Below are 15,963 nucleotides of genomic sequence, written 5' to 3'. Positions count from 1 at the left end.
AAGTACCTAGAAGTTCTCATTTCTAAGCAAATCTTAAGTATCATTATAGGTTGCTACATTGATTACCTTAGGAAGGCAGACAAAAAGTGGAACATATCTTATAATGCAAAGAAAAAAACTGGTCAATCTCTACTTAAAGCTCTAAGATGATTGATGACAAAATAAAAACTGGCTTTTTTGATATTCCAAGAACAAATGATAAATTTCACCAAGCTAGGCCTTTAGAAAAAGTCCCTCTCAAGATGATGAAAGATGTCAGCTTCCCTTTAAATTGAGCTGCTTTCCTAAAGTTCAACAAAAGAAAAATGTTAACAAAATTCAACATGTAAACAAAGAATGAGGCCAGCCTGTCTTAAAACAAAACATTTGAATATGAAATTCTTTCTCAGAAAGCGTCGTTCTCAAAAAATAAAAAAATGTTTTCTCTTACCCACTCCCATAAGACCCCACAGTTGTCACATAATAAAAAGCCAATAAAATAATTTCAATTCTGAAGTGAACGGGGTCAAAATTACTCAAGACAAATGCATCTTCAGAGCTATCAAAGAAGTCATTTATGCAACATCAGGAAAGTCACAAAACCAAAACAAACAGCAAACCCATTGTAGAGAAAAAACCCAGCTACTGTTCTAACAACACAGAAACTATTTCAGGCTGCATAAAACATAACAAGCAAAATAAATCCAAGGTACAAGCAAAATGCCACTGGCTCCTCTTTTGTTTCGGGCACAATGTAACAAGGGCAGCCTGTCTGGGGCTCTGCTCCTGCTGATACAGTATTGCCGCTTAAACCTCCCTCCTCAAGGTCACAGCCAATTTCAGCTGTGGAATAAAAGGCAGATAGTGGCAGCGATGGTTTGGGTTATCACTGGCAGAAAAGCAGAGTGTAAAAGTTTATGAGCTCATCAGGATTGTTGTACCATTACATCAGAGGCAATTATAAATGGCCAAGAGCAGGAGATGGGGAGCCAATCAGATCACAGATAGGATGTCAACCTAAGACCAACTGTCTCCTGGCTTTGACAGAAGGATTTTACCTCCATAATTCAAATCCCAAACCAAAGCAATCTGCACTTACTACTCCAATCACTCAGCTGTTTACCAGCACTTCCAGGGAGAAGCCCAGGCCGCTGGGCCGACAGAGGCTCAGACAGGACATGGCCCGGGCTGCTCTGGGGGAGTCGCCGCCGGCCTCAAGCTGCCATCAAGCAGGCCCCTGCCCTCCCTCGAGGTCCCCCCGGCCCGAGGGGCCCCTCCTTGGAAGCACAGACGGGGGCCGGCCTGGAGGAAGGCAGGGGGTGGCGGAGAGGAGCGGCAGGTGAGCCAAGAGCTATTCACTCAGCTCCCGAGCTCCTCACACTGCCGGCACCCTAACCTGAGCCCCCAGCGCCCTCTCACCCCGACCGGGCCCTTCCCCGCACATTCTGCCCCGCACCCCCCTGGAGGCCCCCGGAATTCGAAGGGACCAGGGGAGGGGGAGAAGGGGAGCAGACACCTCAGGGGGAGCCCCACACAAAGGCTAAAGGAGGGAAGGAAAGGAAGGCAGACAGGCAGCCATTTTAAGAGAGAAGAGCCAGACAATGGCAGCTCCCCAGCAGTGGGGGCCCCGGACTGGGGGTAGCCGACGGCGGAGGCCTGGTCCCGCAGCCGCCACCCACCCACCCACCCCCGGATCCCCCTCGCCAGCCCCCTCCCCACTCAGCTGTGTACCTGCGGGGTCCGGGCGAGCGGCTGACCCCCGCCGCCGCTGCTGCCAGGGCTCATGGGCGCGTGGTGGCTCCTTTGTTGGGCCCCTCCCGAGGCGGCCGCCGCCGCCGCCGCCGCCGCAGCCCCCCAGCACTGCGAGGCCATGTCCGCCGGGCCCTTGCCGGCGCCGCCGTCCGGGGGCCCGCCGCCGTAGTCGCCCCCGGGGTAGCCCTGGTAGCCCCGGGCCGAGCTGGGCGACGTGAGCAGTTGGTTGAGGGTGGGGGTGGCGGTGGGCTGGGGGGTTCCCCCGCCGGCCGCGGAGGAACCGCCTCCCCCCATGGCCCCGAAGCGCTGCTGAGCGAAGGACGAAGACGACGAGGAGGCGGAGGCGCTGGAGGAGGGAGGCGGCTTGGAGCCGGCGGCCGCCGCGCCGGAGCCCGGAGTGCCACCTCTCGGGGAGCTCAGCGCGTAGGCCTGGGGGGGCGGGGGGTAGGCGCTGCGGTTGGGGTAGTAGGAGTTGTACTGGTGGTTGGGGAAGCCGTGGTCGTGCGAGTTCTGCTGGGGCCCCGCGTAGGGCTCCAGGCCCCCGCCGCCGCCGCTCTGCAGCGCTGCCAGGGCAGGGCTTTGTTGTCCGCCATGTTGTTGGTGGAAGACGGCGGCCGCCGCGGCGGCGACGGCAGACGGGCTCCGGCCGTAGGGCTGCCCGAAGCCGTAGGCGGGGGGCGGCAGGGCGGCCGCGGCTGAGTGAGGAGGCGCCCCCACCCCGTCGCTGCTGCTGCCGCCGCCGCCGCCGCCGGGCGGCTCCGGGAGGTTATTGTTCAGGGCGGGCCTCGGGCCCGCGTTCCCGTTCGAGTTCTTCAGGTCCGGCTCCGCGCCGGGCCCTCCGCCGCCGGCTCCGCCGCTGCCCCCGTTGCTCTCGGCCCCGTCCTGCAGCTCCTTTCCCAGCGGCGGCGGCGGCCCCACGGCGGGGCCTTCGCTCTCCGGGCCGGCGGCTGCCTTCATTTCCCCGCGCTCGGCCGCTGCCGCCGCCGCCTCGCCCCCCGCCTCCTCCCGCTGCTGCTGCTCCGCTTTCTTCAGCTCCGAGGGCGGCGGCGGCGGGTTGCCCAGGCTGCTGGCGGCGGCGGGGGCGACCTGCGCGGCCATGATCCCCGCTGTCTCGTCCGCGGAGAGACCGGCCCTGTCTTCGTCGTCTCCCCCCCACCCACCCCGCCCCGGGGCCGAGTCCCCCGGGCTGCCCTCCCCACCCGCCGGGCGGGCCTCGCGGGGCTCCGCGGCTGAGCTGCTCTCGCTCGCTCGCTCCTCTCCCCCCCGCCCCGCCGGCTCAGGCTCCGGGCTGGCGGCGGCGGCGGAGGAGGAGGAGGCGGCGGCGGCTGAGGCGCCGGCGGCTCAGCTGCTCCCGGCTCTGTCGGCTCGGGACCCGGCTCACCCGGCTCATTCCCCCCAAGCCCTTGCCTGGGAATGAGGGGGGCGGTGGAGGCTCCGCTCCCCAGGGCCTGGCCCCGCTGTGACTCTCCGCTTTCTGCTGCCGGAGAAAGGAGGAGGGAGGGAGGGAGGAGGGAAGCGAGGGGGAGGGGGCGGGGAGGGAGCGGGGGGAGGGGGACCCGGGACGGGCGGGCTGGAGGGCGCGCGGCGGCCGCCCGGGCGCCGGGAGGCAGAGTCGGAGTGCGAGCCGGCGCCCTGCCTCCCCTCCCCGGCCGCGATGCGGGCCGAGGCTGCTGCGCGGCAGCGGGCGAGCGGGCGGGCGGGCGGCCGGGCTGAGCGGCTGGAGCGCCCCACTCTCCTCCGAGTCCCCCTCACTCCGACACGAGGCTCAGCACTGCCATTTTACCCAGCGCCGTCGCGGCCGCCTGGCAAACCCGGAACGGAGCGCGGAGCGGGCGCAGGCCGTGGAACGGACTCGCTCCCTTCCCCTCACAAAGGAGGAGGGGAGGGAACCGGCCGCGGCGGCAGGCGCTCTGCCGCTTTCGCTCGGCAGCCCCAGCGCCGAAGGCTTCGGGGAAAACCCGGCCCGGAGCTGGCGCCTCTCCGGAGCCCACGCCGCCTCTCTCGGGCGCTCCGATCCCGGCTGGTCCCCTCCCGGCCGCGCCGAGCGGAGCGGGCAGCGGGAACTTACTCGCGGCTGCAGAACTGGCCTGAGACCGAGACCGCGGCCGCCTCGGCCCGGGCCTGAGCCCCTGGCAGCGGGCCTGGTCTCTTGGCTGCTACTTAGCACCTCTACGGCACTTTTTTCCTTCAAAGCCTTTACAAACTCACTCTAAAGACCCAGCTTGAGGAGGGGGGAAGGGGCGACTTACTTTTTACCCCCTTTTCAAGCCGAATGGAATGGCAGATCAGCGTTAGGACTCCCCGAGTTCCCTCTCCCCTGACCTCAGTAGCTGGTCCTCACAAGGCTTTGGGGGCATGAGATCATGTTATCCCCACTTTACAGAATTGAAAGAGAGGAGAGGGGGCTGTCCCATTAAAGTTAGAGGGCAGAAGTCGTGTCATATAACAATGGGATCAGAATATACCAGAATAGGTTTGAGATCAAAGCTGGTCATCTCAACGTTGACTTAAAATGGTCACTGAAGCTACTCTAGGGGCATATGATAGCCTTCTAGCAGGATAACCCAAGCCCCATCTTTGCCGCTTAAAAGGACTGAGCCCAGAATGACCAATAGCCCCAGTCTCCAAAGACAGTGCCTGTAAGACCATAAACGGACCACAGAAGCTCCTGGGGTGGAGGAACCACTGCAGAAGAGGGATGGCCAGAAGGAAACCATTTTCTCCTTAAAAAGAGAAAAGGGACAGTCTAACAGGTCGCTTAGAAAATGATGCCACCCAAATTTGTTTTCTAGCCTCCATTGAAAAGATTATTCAAAGTTTTACTATTACATCCCAAGATGTAATAGTAACATCTTACATAGAAAACTCCAGATCTATAGGCAGCCTCTTCCTCCGCCGGCGGCGGATTTGGAATGCTCCGACATGACAGTGTACAAAAGCCAGAGGGGTTTCCAGTTCCTCACCAGGCCCAAGGCTGCCTTGGGAGAAAGAAGCCCAGGCCTTGGTAGTCACTAAACACCAGAGTCTCTTCTCCCCTCGGATTTTATAAATGGAGATTTCTAGGCCACAGAACCATTATCTTAGAACTTCCAGGTTCTGCAGCCCCTGGAGTTCCGGCTGTGCCACTTACTGGTCACTGTGAATAGTTCCCAAGCCCTGAACTCATCCCTACCCCCTCAAGAAATCTTAAGAGCATCTTACACTAAAAAGGCAAACCTTACTGTTCATCTGGAAGCGGTGTGTTCCCCCTCCCCTGCCCCCCAAGCCAAGAACCAAACCAGCCTTCCAGGACCTGACGGATGGGAATGGGCCAGTGGCCTCTTTCCACGCACAGTACTCTGGGACAACAATTCTCCTGGTGCATTCGGTCCTAGAAACCAAATTACAAGCTGCCTCATACTTGGTGCTTGGCTATTTAATCAACTGCCTCTGAGCTGGCAAACAGTCCTAAGTCCTGCACACAAATGAGGAATTTTTTACATGCAATTACCCTGCCATTTTCCTCAGAGCTGGAGTGTCATGGGAAACCTGGAGCCCAGTGGAAATCTGAAAGCCAGAATGGATTTGTCTCCAGAGGAAGCCCTCATCCCCTTTCTTCAATGGCTGTAAAATTCAGTAAACGACAAAATCCCTTTTCTACTCGTGGTCAAGTTGTTTAGAAAACAACCACCATTTTTTTAAATCTAGCAATAAGATAAAAGTGCACAAAAATCTATCCACCCAGGTTGGAGGAGGTCACGTGGGATTTCTCCTTTTCCACTTTTTTTTTTTTTTTTTTTTAATCTCAAACGTTTAGGGCCCTCTTCCACCCCTATCTTTAGAGCCCCACACCACCATCCCAGGGGCTGCCGAGTTGAAAGGAACTTTCTTAGAAACTGGCCCACCAGCTTTCCCTCGGGGCGATGGCAGCGGGGAAGGGGGAGGGGCGGAGCCGGGCACGTGGCTGGCCGGGCTGCGAGCTCCGCGTTTGGGGCCGTGGGTCTTCCCCGGTGGAGTTTTCTCCCCCGCGGCCGCTGCCTTTTAACCCCTCACCAGGCGGCTCCAGAATCCCGGCGCAGATTAGAGAACTAGGACTAGGACAGTGCGTACCCTCGCGAAAGCGCCTCTGCCACCAACAGCCTGATGGCAAATATGGACTGAATCGTTGACATGGAAACCGGACTAAAGTCTCGCTCGCTCCCTCACAGGAGAGTTCTTATCACCATCCCCGGCCGCACGGCACTTGGCAAACGTGGACTGGATTTCCAACCTAGAGGATCAGGAGGATTTCCTACTCGCAGCATTAACTCCCGCGGCTGCGGCAGCCAAGATGGGAGGCAGGGCTGCCAGGACAAACCGACTGAAAATGGCAGAGGGTGTGCTCTCATTGTATCCGGCTGCATGGATTGGGTCCGAGAGCAAGGGAACAACCTATTAAAATCCACGCAGTCAACTGCAAAATGTGGAACCGAGGCCTGGAGAGTTTACCAAGAGAGGGAAACGTTTCCAGGGAGGCAAACGCAGTGTTTCCCCTAAGTGTTAGAAATACAAAACTCAACAAACAAAAGCTCGGGTTTGGCTCCCTCCTTTTCTCACTCCGGGGGGGGGGGGGGAGGGACACAAGTTTTAAGCCCAAGGGAACCACTAAGGATTTGCCTCGATTCTGAACTAGGGCGCGGGAAATCAGTGGAGCTTCGGGTTGTGGCCCCCACACGTGTCCCCGCCGCGGCAAAAGCAACAGACACCCAGCGGAGCTTTCTCCAGTGCGAACTGGTGCTGCGAGTTTGAGCAAAAGGGCAACTGTGTCAGTTGACGGAAGCCAGAAGCCGAGCTCAAAGCCTGGCGTGGATTTCCGTCTGGAGCTGTCTGTTTCTTAAAGTTTGCAACTCCGTGTTCAGAAACAGCTCCGGCGGAGGCTTGGGAGCAGTGTGAAAGTCGAGCACTGCCATCTGACAGCGAGCTGCAAAACTTTGGGCTGCATATTAAGCGAGGAAAGTGGATTGAAGCGAGAGTCTAGGCAATTCATTATATGACTGGCTCCCAGACGGAAGCTGTAAAATACGAACTGGATTACCACGGAGAAAAATGGATCGGAGTCTGAATGGAGCTCCACAGCTCCTCTCGATAAAAGTGTGCCTGGCCAGCACCTAGAATCCCAGCGGAGCAACTCCGGTGGAGTCAAGCTTAGTGGGCGCTCAACAACCGCTTGTCTCGATGCTTCTTCCACGCATCTCAAAGTTTTAAACAATTTGAGGGAATTTACATTTCAGAATAATAAGGAATACATTTTGAGAAATGTTAATTTCTGAATGATACTTTTTTTTTCACAATAAGAGTAGCTCTGCTCTAAATATCCTTAAACATTTAAGTCAACTTACTTTTTTTGGAGCGATATAAGATAATTACCCTCACCATCACCTCCCCAAAAAGCTAAAAACCAAAAATAAAATAAATAAAGGTTCAGTCTGGTCTGGTGTGTGGCGAGTTTCAAATATAAGATAACACACAGGGTCAATTTAACATGAGGGGAAAAGTACCAACTCTCTTATACTCCAATTTGGATATTTTCCTTATCTACCAATCTCGTTGGTGAGCTTGCTGACAGAGTAAAACTGCTAATAATAATTTAATAATAACTTAAAGCCAAACAAACCTGGACTGGAGTTTTGTAAAACCACTGAGTAGATCAGAAATTTGAACATTTCTACTGAGCCTCATTGAAGGTTTATTTATATTCACCAACTGATACAAAAATAATATGTAAATAAAACTAATTGAAAGTCACTCTGTAGTCCATCAGAAGAGAACGATTTTATATTGGGTACTTATCACACTAAACTGTTTTTGGATTTGGAGAGCTAAGCACCAACAATATTACTATGGAAAAATAAAGCCATCAATCCTAATACTGAAGGCTAACCGATCTAGAAAAATTTTCACACATGTAAAATCATTGTAGGGAAAATTTTTAAAGTTGAGGGTAAAGAAGAAAATCAGAGGAAAATCAAATATTCTAACTAGGTATTTATTTTAACCCTGATTGCATAAAGCGCTTTGACTGCCATTTTACTGATAGGAAAAGGAATCAGAGTGGGTAAGTTTCTCATAGCAACTCTGGAATGGATCTGGAATGGAGTCTTTTGCTCCAACAAAGTTCTGTAGAAGAGATTTGGAAAGAGAAGGAAAATTTGTGTGAGCACTGACAGAATGGAAGGAGGCAGGCATATAATCCTGTGAAGCCGGATAGGAGGCTAAAACAGCAAATGTACTGCCTGTTCTCTGCAAACACAACCAACTCGAGAGGTTACTCCAGCAGCAGCATCCCAGGCTTCTTATGTAAGAGTCAAAGATAACCCAGCCTGGCCTGTGTTGCTCAGCGGTTGAGTGTGGACCAGGAACCAAGAGGCTGGGGTTGCGGCTCAATCCCCTGTGCAGAAGGCAGCCAGATTCATTGATGTTTTTGATGTTTTTATCTCTCTTTCCCTCGCACTTCCTCTCTAAAAAATCAGTAAAAACATATTTTTAAAAAGAGAAAGAAAATCCAAAGAAACCTATTAGGCATAGGACAGGAAGTGAATGGCCCTTAAGGGAAAGCATTCTGACTGGCTTTAATAGAGTTTAAACCTATCTGTCCCTACAGAAAATAACTTCTTCCCAAGATAAAAGAAAATTGGACCAAACATAAGTGAAGTGTGGGATACTGTAGTAATAGTGATGTGGCGTTCCAGTGAAATGTAGAACTTACCAATGACACCAAGGGAAAACTGCCAGGAAAAATTACAGTGGGTTTTGGCACTTTTCCAAATTACCACTTTCTGCCCTGAAATTTAACAACATTGAAACTGAATTCAGAAGCCAGCAGAGGGGCTGTTGGGTGGGAACTAGCAGATTGGTTCTCACTGGCCTACTCCTCCAAAGAGGCTGCTTACAGGCCTACCAACAAGTGTGTTGTTGTTTTTTCCAGTCTTGCTGTGGATGAAAGACCAGGAGACAAAGGAGAAATAACCCAACACACTTCATCAAGCCTATCCAACAGGCCTTTTTTTCTTTTGTTAATCCTTACCTGAGGATATTTTTCCCATTAATTTTTAGAGAGAGTGGAAGGGAGGGGAAGAGACACTCACTGCAACCGAAGTACCAGTACAAGCCCTTGATCAGAATTGAACCTGAGACTTTTCAGTCCAAGAGTTGAGGCTCTAACCACTTAGCAAACAGGGTAGGGCCCAACAGGCCTTTTAAAAACAGCACTGAAACACACACACACTCCTCTCCTCCATAGCGTGTTTTCATTAACAGAGCCCATCCACAAAGGATACTCAAACTGAAGAGTACATAGCACCATACACATTAGGCCCTATTTTTGCTCCAAACACCAAAACCAGAATATAGATTACATTTTTTTTAATGTTTTTTTTAATTGATTTTTTAGAGAGAAAGGGAAAGGGAGAGAGAGAAACATGGTACCAGGGACTGAACTTGAAACCTGGGCATGTGCCCTGACTGGGAATCACACCAGTGACCTTTTGATGCACGGAACGCCATGCAACCAACTGAGTGAGCCACACCGGGCAAGGGCTAGGTTACATTTTGTTGTTGTTAATCCTCACCTGAGGATATTTTTTTCCATTGCTTTTCAGAGAGAACGGAAGGGAGGTAGGGAGAGGGGAGAGAGAAAGAGAAACCGATGTAAGAGAGACACTTCGACTGGTTGCCTATTGATTATGGGCTGGCGCTCTAACCACTGAGCAAACCAGCCTGGGCATAGATTATATATTTTTTAATGTGAAGTTCCTTTTGAGCTCAGAATAAATTCCAAGAGATGATTTAAGTATTTTTTTCCCCAATCACAGCTACCTAAAAATATGGATACTCTGTTCTTCAAAAACTGAAGTTTAGGGCTGATGTGTTTCCCCTTAAGCCCAGCTATAGTCGAAAGTCCAGACTGTTCTAGAAAAGGATTCTAGTTGATTCCACATATACTTACTGTTTTTGGATGACCTAGCAGTCAGTGCTTTCAAGATGGAATCATAGGAGAATTCAGGTACTACACCGTCTTCAAAATGAAGGTACTGTCTTAGTTCATAAGTCAACACTCAACCACTGAGCCACCCCAGCCCGGAAAAATGAAAGTATTCTCTAGGAAGAAGCTTAGAGGTAAGAAGGTCGCAACCTGATTGACTATCGAAGATCTTTAGTAATCCATCATTAGCACAATTTGTAACTGATTACAGAGAGGTTAGATGGAAACCATTTTATAAACTTAACCAAATACTACAGACCAAGGGCACACAGTCTCTACCTGAAAATACCTATGCACCTGCCCTTCTTCAGCAATCCTTGAGTTGCATGCATTGTTCTGACTCAATTTTCACCGAAATGGATCTTCTATTGAGGTTCAGAAATCTTACAAGCATGTTATTCTTTCAACTAGTATGGCTATTACTAATAGTAAGATCATTCCCAAGCCATATTTATAAACTTCATGAAGTACCTTGTTCCTTCCTTTAACTATCTCCCAGAATAGTTATTAATGCTATCCTTGGCAGTAGATATTTCTGAAGTCCCAGAACAATAAAATTCACAGGAGAGCCCTTCAACAGCAATAGTACTAGTACTAAGTGCAACAGGAAAACAGGAGCTGTCACACTGAGCCATAACCATTCACTGGTATCACCTTTTGACTGCCTGTGAGTGATTCATATCCTCAATGATCTGCTAATTGAAGATTAATTAATTTAGTGAATTCTTCACCATTGTACACACTATGCTATCTGACCTAGCCTCTCCTTTTCCTCTACCACAGACTCGTACATGCATATACATATGCCTCTGACATCATGTTTTGGTGTGTGATGCCAAAAATGAGAAACATTTAACAAGAATAAAAGAGAAACATTTTTTTTAATTCAACAAATATTTATTGCCTATTATGAGCTGTTGTTCCAGATACTTGGGACACAGCAGAGAACAAAACGAAGGTCCCTGCCCTCATGGAGTTTACAGTCTAGTGTTTATGACCACTTTGCCTGAATGCTGTCCGTTACCCTAGGCCAGTGGTCGGCAAACCGCGGCTCGCGAGCCACATGCGGCTCTTTGGCCCCTTGAGTGTGGCTTTTCCACAAAATACCACATGCGGGCGGGCGCGCACGTACAGTGCGATTGAAACTTCGTGGCCCATGCGAAGAAGTCGTTTTTCCGGCCTGGGCGAGTCTATTTTGAAGAAGTGGCGTTGGAAGAAGTGGGGGGTGTCGGGTGGGCCACGGGATACACAGCGCGGGGGAGGGACGCGCGATTTATGCACGAGTTGAGTGAGCCAGTCAGTCAGCAGTCTCATGTGCAGTGGTTAGTGCTAGTCGCGTCTGCAAATCGTGCGCGGGTGACAAAAGTACCTACTCGAAGCATAAAGTTACCTGTGTTTTTCCAACTAGCTGCAAATCCTACAGGTATTTTTGTCATCAATTATAGAATTGTAATTACTTTGTGATGGTGGCTTTATTATTATAAAATGAAACTTTTTTTAGGTATGTTGAGATGGTTTGGACATATAGAGAGGATGAACGAAGAGAGGAGATAGACGAAACAAGTATACAAGACGAGTGTGGATGGGAGAGTTGGAAAAGGGGTCGACCTCAGCGAATGTACCTCAATCAGATTGAGGACGTTTTTAGCAAAGGCCAGCTTAGGAATACCCTAATTAAGTTAATAACAATGTACCTACCTATATAGTTTAAGTTTAAAAAATTTGGCTCTCAAAAGAAATTTCAATCATTGTACTGCAGATATTTGGCTCTGTTGACTAATGAGTTTGCCGACCGCTGCCCTAGGCAAATCTCTCCTCAGCTATCAAATGCAGGAAGAAGCAGGCCTGGCCCAGACATGGATAACATGTCTGGTGCCCTGTAGATGCCAAACAGATACCACCTCCAAACCACTACCCAGAGAGTAGATCAGGCTGAAAGTTGACTTTTAATATTAAATTACAGGTGGAAGGTAGTGGGAGTGCAGCAGGTGGTGTGGTGTGCTGCCGCACCTGGGTCTGGGCTGGCTACACAAACTGCTGCTGCTGCTTCCTGATGGCTACCTTGCTGGCAAGGCCTTGGCCTTCTCTGTAGCTGCCAGTGCCGTCTCCTTTGCCTTCCCCTTGGCTTCCTTGGCTGCCTCAACAAGGGTTTCGGAAGGGGCCTCACCTTGCAACTTGGCCAAGATGTGGGAGAAACATTTTTTAAACAACTGAAATTATGAAGGGGACCTGGATAACAAGGGACATTTGTTGTCTTTTTATTTACTTTTATTGAATTTATTAGGGTGGCATTGGTTAATAAAATTATGCGTATAGGCTTCAGGGATACAATTCTGTAATACATCACCTGTACATTGTATTGTGTATTCACCACCCCAAGTTAGGTTTCTACTTATACCCCTTTACCCTCTCCTACCTCCCCCACTCTCTTTCCCTCTGTGTTTTCTATTTTATTAAAGATTTTTACTTCTATACTTTCTTTTTTTATTTTGTTTGCTTGTTTTAGAGGGAGAGAGTTAAGGAGAGGGTGAAGGAGAAACATCGATGTGAGAGCAGAACATCAATCGGCTGCCTTCTGCACGCCCCCATCAGGGATCGAGCTCACAACCTGGGTATGTGCCCTGACCAAGAGTGGAACCAGCAACCTTTTGGTGCATGGGATGCCACCCAACCAACTAAGCCACACCAGCAAGGGCAAGATTTTCATTTCTATACTTTCAACCCCAAACAACACACACACACACACACACACATACACACACACACACACACACACATATTATTCACTGCCATTTTCCAAATTAATGAAACAGAATGAAGACATGGAGAAGGAATTTATAGGAATGGAGTACTACAAAAATGAAAACTGTTAGAGGTGTTCTTGCTGGTGAGTGGGGGATGGGAATGACTAAAGAGAAGAAAAGAGTTAAAGGACGATGACCTACCTGATATTCAAGGCAAAGATCCTACACTTTTAAAAAATATATTTTTTTATTGATTTCAGAGAGGAAGGAAGAGGCAGAGATAGAAACATCAATGATGACAGAGAATCATTGATCAGCTGCCTCCTGCATGCTCCACACTGGGGATCAAGCTCTCAACTGCAACCTGGGCATATGCCCCAACTGGGAATCCAACTGTGACCTCCTGGTTCATAGGTCGACACTCAACCACTGAGCAACACCGGCCGGGCAAAGGGATGGGAGTGGGGGTATTCAGGATGATATGGCTATACATAAGAGCCTACACTTTGAAAGTTATCTCAACATTTGAGGCAAATGTCCAGACTTCCATCCTAAGTTAAACTTCTGAATAGCTGTATTCATTTATAAACTGTAATACTCAAAATTTCAAATAGACGCACAAAATCTGGTTATATGGACTACATATGCTCAGAAGCATGACAGCAGAGGTTCTCCATGAGTCAAATAATTATCTCTACACCATGATACTTTGAACCAGTCTAGAAGTTTCCATTTTCAAAATTTTGGATGTTAATCCTCTCATCCACTTTACCATGAATGGGAGGTCCTCTGACAATTACCCTTCTGTGATGTACAACACTGTATATACACTACCTTGATACCTTCCATAAAGTACATTGCAGGCTGATGTCTACCTAAAAGGAAAGATGTACCTCCCAAATAGTGTAGGCCTTTTTCATTCAAAATTTATAAGTTCCTAGCACTCAGGTCAAGATCCCTCATTTTCCAAGAAAGCTGATAAACAAAGAGAAAAGAAAAACGATATGGGACCTTACAGAGATTTTGGTGAGTACAAAGAAAATAATGGATGTTAAAAGTACTTTGAGATCACTGGTCCAATTATCTCTTTTTTTAAAATTTTATTTTTGTTTTTTCATTGGCCCAAGTATTAATATTACTGATGCTCTTACATTCAGGTTATATTGTAGTTGTATTTTTCCCCTAGAGGAGAAGAGAATTAAGCTAACTTCTCTCCTCCTGCTCCTCTTTTTTGGTTCGTGTCACATAGGCTCTCACGTTGGGTTAATATGTACTTGGACTAAATGGCAGAAATTTGTCCACAAGGTATAATTAATGCCACAAAAATTGAGCTGCTCAATTTGTATGAGCTGCTCTCAAAGCTCATGCTCCTAGGCATGACAGCGCTCATGCCCGAGACTTCTGAATAGATTGGAACCCAGTGCTCCTAAGGCAGCTACATGGAATTATGAGATATTTATTCAACCTATTTGTCTGACTCTGGGGTTTGCATGGTCTTTAGTCTTTGTAACAAGAGAAACAAATGCCCACCAAAATGAATGGCTAAGATGCATGAAATCAAATAATGTCCTTAATTGGACAGATGAGAAAGGAAAGAACAAGCCTGACAGAGTGCATTTAATTGCAACTCTCCCAAAGAACCATGGTACTAGATGAGGAAACAGAATACAGCCTTCCAACCTTTTGATCCTTGCTACTGAAGATGAAAATTTGATCTTTTTAAAAAATTGAGTTGAGCGACAGAGATCGAGAAAGATCTAAGCTCCACTTATTTATGCATTCATTGATTCTTGTATGTGCCCTGATGGGGCATCGAACCCCAAAACCTTGGTGTATGTTCTAACCAACTGAGCTACCCAGCCAGGGTGAGAATTTGATCTTTTTTTTTTTTTTTAAATATATTTTATTGATTTTTTACAGAGAGGAAGGGAGAGAGATAGAGAGTTAGAAACATCGATCAGCTGCCTCCTGCACATCTCCCACTAGGGATGTGCCCGCAACCCAGGCACATGCCCTTGACCGGAATCGAACCTGGGACCCTTCAGTCCACAGGCCGACGCTCTATCCGCTGAGCCAAACCGGTTTTCGGCGAGAATTTGATCTTTAGATCAGTGCTTAAGGGGTTTCAAAATTAGTGACCTTGGAAGTCCCCGATTAGCCACTAGCACTTCCTCACTCCATGAACCTGTGGCTATCCTTTCTAGGGGGCTGGTACCTCCAGTTCAGTCTTTTTGAGCAACTCATGCAGCAATGACACAAAGCAGAATTGTTTATAGAAGAAATCCTAAATATTCAAAGCTGCAGTAAATAGGCAGAATCCTGTTTTCTTTTTCAAATTTGAAAATTTGTGTTCAACAGAATTCTCTATAAAACAGGTTTTTAAAAAATGCCATCTCCAAAACCAGTTTTCTTTTCAAGTAGTTATAAAACTTGGAGTGATGTTTACTCTAAACTCTAAACATGTACCAGCTGACAGCATTTAATTCTTCTATAATTTAAAAACCAAATAAAGAAGAAAAATTGTTGAAGTCTCCATACTGCTTAGGCCTTCATATAGGTAATGCTGAGTACACAATGATAGAAAGGTGTTGGCTAGGGGTTAAATTTATAAAAGTGTCAAAATAAAAAAAAAAAAAGAATGATTTAACAAAAAGGAAGAAACAAATTTCACTAATGCTGCATGCCAGGAGCTTCCAGTGACAATTAGTATTTGCTGCATATTCTTCCAGAAACCAGGAAAACCAAGGAGATAAAGTCAGCCTAAAAGTGGGAAGAATATATATATAAAAAAAGGAGCTCTGGCAGTGTGGCTTACTTAGTTGAGCATCATCTTGTGCACCTAAAGATCACTGGTTCAATTCCCCGTCAGGGCATATGCCCAGGTTGCAGGTTCAATCCCTGGTCGGGGTGTGAGAAGGAGGCAGCCAAGTGATGTTTCTCTCTCTCTCCCTCTAAGATCAATAAAAACATATTAAAAATTTAAAAAGGAAACAAACACTTGGGGCAGCCTCTTGCATATCTGTAACATTAAGAGAATAGCCCAAGTATAAAGTACAAGTATAACAAGGGAACTAGACACCCGGTACTCACCTATTACTGCAATCCATGGACCCTCCCCAGGTCAAAGCGCCTCCAGAAGGAAGAAGCCGCAGTCCTTACTCCAGCCCAAGCTGTGTGCCTGTGATGTCAGGTAATTTGCAGCAGGAATCCCTCTTCCATGGGGAGCTATTGAGGAGCAGCTCCGTTCCAAAGCAGGGTGTTCCAAATTGCCTTCCTCTGTAGGCTTCCCAGAGGGCCAGGCATTAAGAGGACTTGCCTGCTATACCTTTAAAGGAAAAGGAAAACAGCAGAGGCCCTAAACCAAAATTAAGCAACTCAGTTTTAAAAAAAAATTCTTAACAAAATGAAAATCATTTCAGATTTGCACTTAAGAATCAAGGAGACCAAAATTCCTTATTGAATATCCTGAACGTTTTCTTTGAATCCCTT

At 48.5% G+C, this 15,963-nt stretch overlaps 1 protein-coding gene across 4 annotated transcripts in view; it reads right to left on the bottom strand.

Moving 5' to 3' along the window:
* ARID1A (AT-rich interaction domain 1A) overlaps positions 1-2,873 on the bottom strand; it is a 76,154-nt gene extending 73,281 nt beyond the window's left edge. For 2 of the 4 annotated variants that reach the window (XM_036347145.1, XM_036347147.1), the window contains exon 1: positions 1,711-2,873. In XM_036347145.1, coding sequence (XP_036203038.1) covers positions 1,711-2,829 — 1,119 coding nt within the window. In that variant the 5' untranslated portion in view covers positions 2,830-2,873. The remainder of the gene's footprint in view (positions 1-1,710) is intronic. The other 2 variants (XM_036347143.1, XM_036347144.1) reach the window with 1 other exon arrangement.
* Between the last annotated feature and the right edge of the window lie 13,090 nt (positions 2,874-15,963).

Source organism: Myotis myotis, unplaced genomic scaffold (assembly GCF_014108235.1).
Source record: "Myotis myotis isolate mMyoMyo1 unplaced genomic scaffold, mMyoMyo1.p scaffold_m19_p_2, whole genome shotgun sequence".
Taxonomy (NCBI): domain Eukaryota; kingdom Metazoa; phylum Chordata; class Mammalia; order Chiroptera; family Vespertilionidae; genus Myotis; species Myotis myotis.
Note: the sequence above shows the minus strand (reverse complement) of the source record. Positions and strands in the feature narration are given on the sequence as shown.